The sequence below is a fragment of the Vombatus ursinus genome, unplaced genomic scaffold (assembly GCF_900497805.2).
Source record: "Vombatus ursinus unplaced genomic scaffold, bare-nosed wombat genome assembly UNPS02014779.1, whole genome shotgun sequence".
Classification (NCBI taxonomy): domain Eukaryota; kingdom Metazoa; phylum Chordata; class Mammalia; order Diprotodontia; family Vombatidae; genus Vombatus; species Vombatus ursinus.
The window spans coordinates 40079780-40088277 of NW_020954557.1; the positions used below are offsets into that span (position 1 = coordinate 40079780).

Sequence of the window (8498 nt, forward strand, 5' to 3'; positions counted from 1 at the left end):
AGAGAGAGAGAGAGAGAGAGAGAGAGAGAGAGAGAGAGAGAGAGAGATTTCTTCCCTTTGCCCCACTTAGATGCCCATGGTTTCCATTTTATATGTTTTCTCCCACTTCCTTAATTTCCTCACCTTTGACAAAGTTGGGTCTATTCATTTTAAAAATGATTAGATTTTTAAAAGTTAGACATACCTAGTGAGTCAGTAACGGAAAAGTTCAGTTACAACACTTTGGTATCGACACTTTGGCATTATTGTCTATTATTGAGAAGTTTACACGTGCACAGGATCTCCTCCCCGGTTTCAGAAATATCCCTGACTTGGCCAAGCTGAAAAGAAAGATATGAATTGACAAAGATAGGCAAACCACCCTTTTATTTGCCTTAATGATTTGAACGATCTGAAGAGGGGGCTGGGGAGGACAGGGTATGGAACGTGTTAGAATCAAGAGATTAGCTTTTGCTTGACCAGTCGCCATACAGAGCATCTGCAATCCCAGAGAAGGTGGTGGAATGTTGCCATTATTTTCTCCTTGAACCAGCACATGAGGGAGCCCCAGAAACTTAGTTTTAGTTGATTCTGCGGCGAAGCTTGTGTGTTTGTGGGGTAGGGGTTGGGGGATGGAGAGTGGTTTGTGTTGTGGGCTTGAAGGCGACTTCAGTGATGTTCAAGTCTGAGGATTTATCTTCCTTAAGATGGTTGCCATCGGCGTCATTATGACTATCAAACTTATCACAGAGAGAGGCTCGGCTTGGAAACCACGGTACCTTATAGTAGCCAGAAGGCATTTCTTTAATTCCCTTCGCCTGGGACTAGCATCAGGAAGACCCTATAGCTACAGGTAACGTGGCGGGAATGGAATAAGAAGGAGAAGAGGAAGAGGAAGGTGAGGAGGAGGAGGACGAGGAGGTAGGAAGAGGAGGAGAAAAAGGAGGAGGAAGGTAGTGGGAGGGTGGGGGAAGGGACTGGGGAAAGGGAAAAGAGAGGGAGATGGATGAGGAGACGAATTTTTTTTTTTTTGGTTACCGCGCTAAAAACTCGTTACTGTACCGAGAATTATTCGATTAGAGAAGAAAAAGGGAGGAAAGTAAAAAGTGCAAAGGGTCGGTTCATAGGGTACCTTAAATCACAAATGTGTTTAAAGTTATTTGTCGAGTCTTTCTATCAAATCATATAGCAGAGTGTATTTTCCCCAGAGGACAAATCGTAAGGCGAGAGGACCATCAATCAGCAGGATTATAAAAGTAAAAACCCTAGACCCAGAGCTCAGAATTCAATAACCAAAATGTATTAGAAAGTAAGAGCTTTCGTAATTATTTCCATTTGGACACACACGCGGAAATGCAATCTTTTAGTGAACAGCAAGAGTGTTCTGAAACTCTCTCCACCAAGGAGGATTTTGCTGAGAAAGGTGACCCGAGTGAGGTGGGAAACAGGATGGGTAGAAGAGACTTAAGAGTCCTCTTTGCTAAAGAAAAAAATCATATTTGGCTCTTCAATCAGAAACCCAGATCTAGAGAGAATGATCCTCTCCTTACGCAACCTCTCTTCCCCCCATTCCACCCCCACTTCTGCTTGTAAATGGTTAGTTGCTTTTTTTTTTTTTTTTAATCCTAGACAGACAATCTGCCCTGGAAAAATAAAAGCATTATCTATTATTTAACATGTGGCTCTGTCCGAGAAAAAATGAGGAAGAAGCTGCATCATTAGGACCTAAAAGGCAACAAAACAAAAATCAGAGTATAATGATGTCCCTAAATGAAGGGGGAAATGTGGCGCTGCTCATTTTATTAATCAGACTGTCAATTTCACCCCCAGAGGCCAAACCCCAGAGCAATTGAAGCAAGATCTGATCAGGCAAAGGACAAGAGCTTGCCTCTTCACTTCTCTTTCCTTTCTTTCCACCTGGATATATTTGTCTGCTCCGAAGCCGCCTTCATTACCCACTGACAAGAGCTCGTATTTATTTGCTTATAAACCTGTTACAATAAATGATTATTCGAACAGCGTCATTCCTACCTTAATGACGAGCGCTACTTTTTGATGAATGACATTTCGGGCTAGAAAGGATGTATGGGTCATTTTGACCAGTCATTCCCTCGCTTTGGCATCCCACAATTTTTACGCCTCCCTCAAAAAGAGATAATAATATTTAGAGCCGCTCGCTGGGACTGAATGTGAATTAGCCCCTGCTGCAGCTTATCATTAGGAAAGGACCAGCCCTGCAACTTTGACATTTTTTATAAAGCTGAGATGATGGAAAGAATAAGAAAAGAGATGATTCTGATGGAAAGAGGGCTGCACAGCCCTACATCTGGCAAAAGGTTTTCGAATTTGTCCGACTCAGCTGGAAATGCGGTGCTGGAGGCCCTTGAAAATTCGCAGCACGGTGGTCGCCTCAGCCCGAGACTGACTTCCGCCTCCCTGCATAGCGCTATAGGGGACATCCCTGCCAAAGGGAAATTCGAAATAGACACTTTATTCAACCTGCAACACCCGAGCAGCGAAAGCACCGTCTCTTCTGAAATCCCTCCGGCAGAAAGCAGGAAGAAAACGGGCCATTATTCCGAAGTTGCTCCAGAGGCAGATATGAACAGTGATGTGGAAGTGGGCTGCTCCGCTCTCCGCTCTCCAGCCAGCCTCAGTGCCTCCCAGTTGAAGGAAAACAATAACAAAGGTAACTCGGGCTTCTGCCTGCCTTTCCCCCTTCTCCCTCTCTTAGTGTTTCTCTCTCTTCTCCGGTCTTACGGTTTATTCCAGACTAACTCTCTAGTCAGGAGAGGTACTTTTACCTGCTCAGTTATCAACACTGTCCGAGCTGTAAGAAAGCTCTTATCGCTGGCTTGTGAGTCCAGGAATGACAGTCTTGGGTGTGTTTATCTGCTAAGGTGCATCCATGTATGGGTTACCGGAGACATTCATGTAAGTCTGTATATTTGTGTGTCTCTCTGTGTGTGAATACACACAAACATATTCATTGTGTGAGTATGTACAATATAGACTCACAATAAAAACAAACGCACACCCAAATCCACCAAAGGAGTAGAGAGTCCGTGGTTATCTAGATCAAAAGTGTATGTCTCCTCTGCTGTGGACTTACACCAAACAATTTGAGTCAGACTCTGTAACATACAAATATGGAAAGGGGATTGAAAATGTTTGCAGAGTTCACCTCAAATGGTTATTGCTCAGTTCCCACTCCTGACAAATGGACATTATTCAGTTTCATTTTTAATACACTAGCTATTAAATTCGTCTCCATTATAGCATGCCCCATTTTAATGGGATTGGGAGTGTATGTATGTTTGTATGTACGTATGCATGTATAACATGTATATGTAGATTTATTCCTTTTTGGTTATGGGGAGGGAGCCTGGTAAGAGAATCCTTGTGATTCTTAAGGTAGTGCTGGCACTGTTAGATGTATCTGAGAGAGGCGAGGTGGATTTTGCGCTATAAAGTTTTTGGTTTTAGTGACTGTTACATTGCTAGTCTTACAAATAATTAAGAAACAACAAGGCTGAACTGGAGAAACTGATCCAAGTTAGAGAGATATGGTTTTAGCTGAGTCCTAGAGCCTCCCAAACTGTGCCTTGAGGTGTCTGATCTTCTTTGGTTTAATTTGTCCCAGTGTAACAATTCCATAATTATTAAAAACTACCTAATTTACTTAGAATTATTTGCTTATGAAGGGATCCCAAAACTTTATTGATTCTATTAACAGCAGCAATTTGTAACAATGACAGCTACTATCAATTACATCAGTTCAGAGACTCAGCAGTTGCCCCCTACTTAAGCATCTTTATTTAATCCACTCGAAACCTATTGTGCGCACAGGTTCCAAGCCCAAATTATATATATATATATATAGATAGATAGATAGATATATAATACACACACACACACACACAAATATACATATATATATTTTATGCATATTTGTTGGTTTGTTTCCTAGGATATTCGGAGAGCAGCTCAGCTGCTACTACTACCCCTTCTTCAGGTTCCGGCTTAACCAACCTGCACAGCAGCAATGCCCTTGGTAGTTCGGGCTCCGGGGCCGATCAGGTGAGACGCTACCGCACTGCCTTCACCCGGGAGCAGATCGCCCGCCTGGAAAAGGAGTTCTACCGCGAGAACTATGTCTCTCGGCCCAGAAGATGCGAACTGGCCGCAGCGCTCAACCTGCCGGAAACCACAATAAAGGTACTGCTGTCTCTGAACTACTAGAAGGGTATTGCTGGGTGTCGTCTGACCTTTCTGTCGGGCTCTTTAGGTGGCAGTTTGGGGTGGAAGTGAGAAAATGCTGGTAACTAATCTCAATCCTTCCTTATTCCTGCACTGTGTATAATCTAAACGATGAGCGTGATGTGGATATTTCCCTCCCCCATCCTCCCAAGGAGCACTGATTTGGGATTGCAACAATAATAGGAAAAAGAACAGCCATGGATTTATTGAATGATGCCAACAAATTAGGAATTGTCTTCGCCGGCCACCTCTACCTTTGTCCAGTGAAAATCGTGCTTTTTGTTTCTCTAATGATCAATCTAAAGTGAAACTTTTCGTTTGTTCTTGATATGGAAGGTTTATTTTCCATGACATTCTTTACAACGCTAAAAAGAAAATTAATTCTGTTAGAAAAATTATTGCTAAGAGAAAGTGGATTTCGATGTTCCTTTCTACATCTTTTTAACGTAATACTTCCTACAAGAAACCTTTTAGGGGAACAATTGTTTTCTCCATTCAAATTTCTGTAGTGAGGTGTGCCTCCCTTAGAGGGGATAGGTTTTGTTCTGTTTTGTTTTTCTGTTAGCGTACTAGGTGAAACGTCTGGGTCGCCGAGTGATTTGATGGCCTTTTTAGGTATCTGAGACACTCCAAAAAAAAAAAAAAGAGAGAGAGAGAAGCCCCGTAAGCACAGTGACAGGAAGTAGTGTATTGAGTGGGGAGAATTTCTCCCTCTAATTTGACCCGGATCATTCTTTAATGGAGGTAACAACGAACTGTGTAGGTCATTGTGAACAGTATATTGTTAGGAAAAGGAAAGATTTCTATCTGTAAGAAGCCACAATTCGGCGATTCAGTGTACATACGTAGAACAAATCTCAATAAAACTGTTTCCTCTGTATTAAATTGGTAATTGTGTCTGTAGGTGAGCACAGCCGTATAAAGTATATATGCTTCAAGTGCTGTGCCTGTATCCCTCAAGTAAAAACTGCCATGGCTACTTCTTTGAGCATCCTAGTCAGCCTAGAGTACATTCGTAAATCCTTCAATTGTAAGGAGGTACGTCCAAGTTGTGTACTCGGGTGGTGGAAGGGTATGAGTGTGGGTGGAAAAGGACTTCTGTAGCATACACTGAAGTGTGGAGGTCAGAAAAGCACATACAAATAAACAAGCAACTGGCCGGGACAACCCGAGACCTGGCGGGTGAGAGTGAGTCAGTGCAAACGTGGGGGTGGGGATAGAAGTGTGTGTGTGTGTGTGTGTGTGTGTGTGTGTGTGTGTGGTAGAGGTGAGGGGGCTGTGTACATCTGCCAGCAGCTGGCTGAATTGTCTCCAGCTGTGACTAGGGCTGGGACGAAAGACTAGGCTTGGGACAGGGGCGATATGAGGACAGGTGGGCAGGTGTGTTTATGGAAAGCAAACAAAGGATGGAGATCGACTTTCTGAGGTCGGGAATGCTTATTATTGATGTCAACGGTACTCGCAAGCCCGGCTGTGTGTATTTATTGTGAGGTGAGGGATGATTGTGTGAAGGTGTCCATGTGTGTATGGGGTTGGGGGCGAGGGCCCCTTATATTAGCTGCCAATAGTGACCTAGGTCTCTAACCCGGGTGTACTTCTGGTCTTTCCTTCCATCCATTCCTCCTCTCCCCTCTGCTCCTCCAAGGTGTGGTTCCAGAACCGACGGATGAAGGACAAAAGACAGCGCCTGGCCATGTCGTGGCCCCACCCGGCCGACCCCAGCTTCTACACTTACATGATGACGCACGCGGCCGCTACCGGAAGCCTGCCCTATCCCTTCCACTCGCACGTGCCACTCCACTACTACCCCCACGTGGGTGTCACGGCCGCGGCCGCCGCGGCCGCGGCCTCGGGAGCTGCGGCCGCGGCCTCATCACCTTTCGCCACCTCCATCCGCCCCCTGGACACCTTCCGCGCCCTCTCTCACCCTTATTCACGGCCCGAGCTGCTCTGCAGCTTCCGCCACCCGGGCCTCTACCAGTCTCCGGCGGCGGCCGCCGGGCTTAACAGTGCGGCCTCGGCCGCGGCAGCAGCAGCGGCGGCGGCCGCTGCGGCCTCCTCCGCGGCGGCGGCCGGAGCGCCCCCCAGCGGCGGCTCCGCGCCCTGCTCTTGCCTCAGCTGTCATAGCAGCCAATCGGCGGCCGCAGCTGCAGCGGCGGCGGCCGCGGCCCTGGGCTCCCGGGGAGGCGGTGGAGGGGGCGGTGGAAGCGGCTCGGACTTCGCCTGCAGCGCCGCTTCGCAGCGGTCCGAGAGTAGTTTCCTGCCCTACTCGGCCGCAGTGCTCAGCAAGACTGCGGTCAGCCCCCCGGACCAGAGGGAGGAGGCCCCGCTCACCAGATAACTAAGCTAGCCCGCTGTGCTATCAGGGGCGGGACTCTGAACTCCCCGCCGCCCTCACCTCTTCCTACCCCGTGCTTGGGGCCACCGCTAGGGGGAGGTCGAGGGCGGCGGGGGAAAGGGACAAGAAAGGAGGCGGGTGGGGCAAGAGCCGCGACTCGGTTTCAGAAAAGTTCGGTCTATTTTTTTATTCTCAATTCGCCCTCTCTCTTCTCTCCTCCCCCACCCTCCCACCCCCTTCCGCACCCCGGGTCCTCCTTCACACACATGTAATGAACTCTAGGCTAGACGGCAGAAACCCAACCCTAAACTGAGTTATTAGTGACTTCCATCCCGTGCTTGTGTTAATCTTGAGTATATAATGATGAACATAGGTGGCCCAGAAGCAAAGAGGAATAACAAAGAAATTATTTATCGTATTGCGTTATGCTGGAGAGGGGAGAGAGGGGGGAGAGAGAGAGAGACAGACAGACAGACAGACAGACAGACAGAGAGAGGAGAGAGAGACAGAGAGAGGAGAGAGGAGAGAGACAGAAAGAGACAGAGACAGACAGAGAGAGAGAGGAGAGAAAGAGGAGAGAGAGAGAGAGAGAGAGAGAGAGAGAGAGAGGAGAGACAGAAAGAGACAGAGACAGACAGAGAGGAGAGAGAGACAGAGAGACAGAGAGAGGAGAGAGAGAGGAGAGAAAGAGAGAGAGAGACAGAAAGAGACAGACAGACAGAGACAGACACACAGAGAGAGAGAACTTCAGTCCTAGCGTTGTTTTTGGTTGTAGTTTGTTTGGGGTTGGAAAACAGTTGGGATTTTTCTTTGAGTTTGAACTTCCTGACGGAGGGGCGGCCCTCAGTCTTTAGTCTAGGAAGAGAGAAAAGAGGCAAAGGAGAAGAGGTTTGGAAAAAGATTGTGAAGGTGGAAGGGGCGGCCGCGCCCCTGTTGGTGTTTGTGAATGTGTTTATCTATTTGGGGGTGCGTGGGAAGGACAGAGAAGGAAAGATGTAGAGGATATGGGGGCATTTTTTTTTTTTTTGCCGCCTTTGCAAAACAAGACGAAAATGGGGAAGAGTGGTATCAGTGGGCCTCTTCCCCTCTTCCTCCTCTTCTCTTTCTTTCCCATCTTTAGTTTCAGTCCCAATGAATTGAAAACGTCTTGCATATTTTATGCAAAAGAGTGGTATCTAATGAGGTGGCTGTTGGTGGGCCAGTAAAATGTGAGAAAGTGAGAGATTGACAGGTTACTATAGGATCTTAAGAGGCAGTTTAAAGCCCAGCTTTCTAACACCATATTCCACGCTATCCGGGAAATACTTGAATTTCTAGGTATATGATATTATCCTGAAGCATTTACCTTACAGACACTTTTAAAAGTTTGAATTCTTGTCTCCCCCCCCTTTTTTTCCTTTTCTTCCTCTTCCCTCCCCCTTGGCTCTTAGCATTATTTCTCACGCATGTCTATTGGGCCTTTGCCTCTGAAAAGCCACCATTGGGTAACTGAGACCTGCTATACCAAACCACTGCTACAGGAGGGACTTCCTTGAACTTGAAGAAAGGCACATCAAAAACCACCAGTGTTACTGCCATGTCAATTTTGATGCTAATAATGTGCAGATTATGACGAAAATTGCCAATCATGTTCTCTGATGGACCTCCTTTGAATGTGGAATTGGAAAAAAAGTTCCCCACACAGAGACCTGCTGTCAAGTACTAACAACCCGCTAAGGGAAGTCATTAGAAGAGACAGATAAGAGACTCGGTACATAAAACATTGTTCTTGGTGCATAGAATGTATGTTATTTAATGTTATCTCTGTTACCTGAAGTGATTTCGCAGAAGAAAGCCACGTTCTTATCATCTCAATTGCCAATTTTCATTTTGGTAACTTGGACGCCCTGGGTAGACTTTTCTCTGTTAAGTTGATATTCCA

The 8498-nt window shown here is 46.4% G+C and overlaps 1 protein-coding gene across 1 annotated transcript; it reads left to right on the top strand.

Moving 5' to 3' along the window:
- The first annotated feature begins 2244 nt into the window (after positions 1 to 2244).
- On the top strand, positions 2245 to 6580 carry EVX2 (even-skipped homeobox 2). The gene is made up of 3 exons (XM_027865723.1): positions 2245 to 2668; positions 3950 to 4197; positions 5885 to 6580. The coding sequence occupies exons 1-3, from the start codon at positions 2245 to 2247 to the stop codon at positions 6578 to 6580; spliced, it is 1368 nt and encodes a 455-aa protein (XP_027721524.1).
- The last annotated feature ends 1918 nt before the right edge of the window (positions 6581 to 8498 follow it).

Excerpts from the sequence above, each read along its gene's own strand:
- EVX2 (XM_027865723.1), top strand. The coding sequence starts at position 2,245 with ATGATGGAAAGAATAAGAAAAGAGATGATTCTGATGGAAAGAGGGCTG. Across the intron at positions 2,669-3,949 it reads GAAGGAAAACAATAACAAAG|GATATTCGGAGAGCAGCTCA; the intron begins GTAACTCGGGCT and ends TTTGTTTCCTAG. Across the intron at positions 4,198-5,884 it reads TGCCGGAAACCACAATAAAG|GTGTGGTTCCAGAACCGACG; the intron begins GTACTGCTGTCT and ends TGCTCCTCCAAG.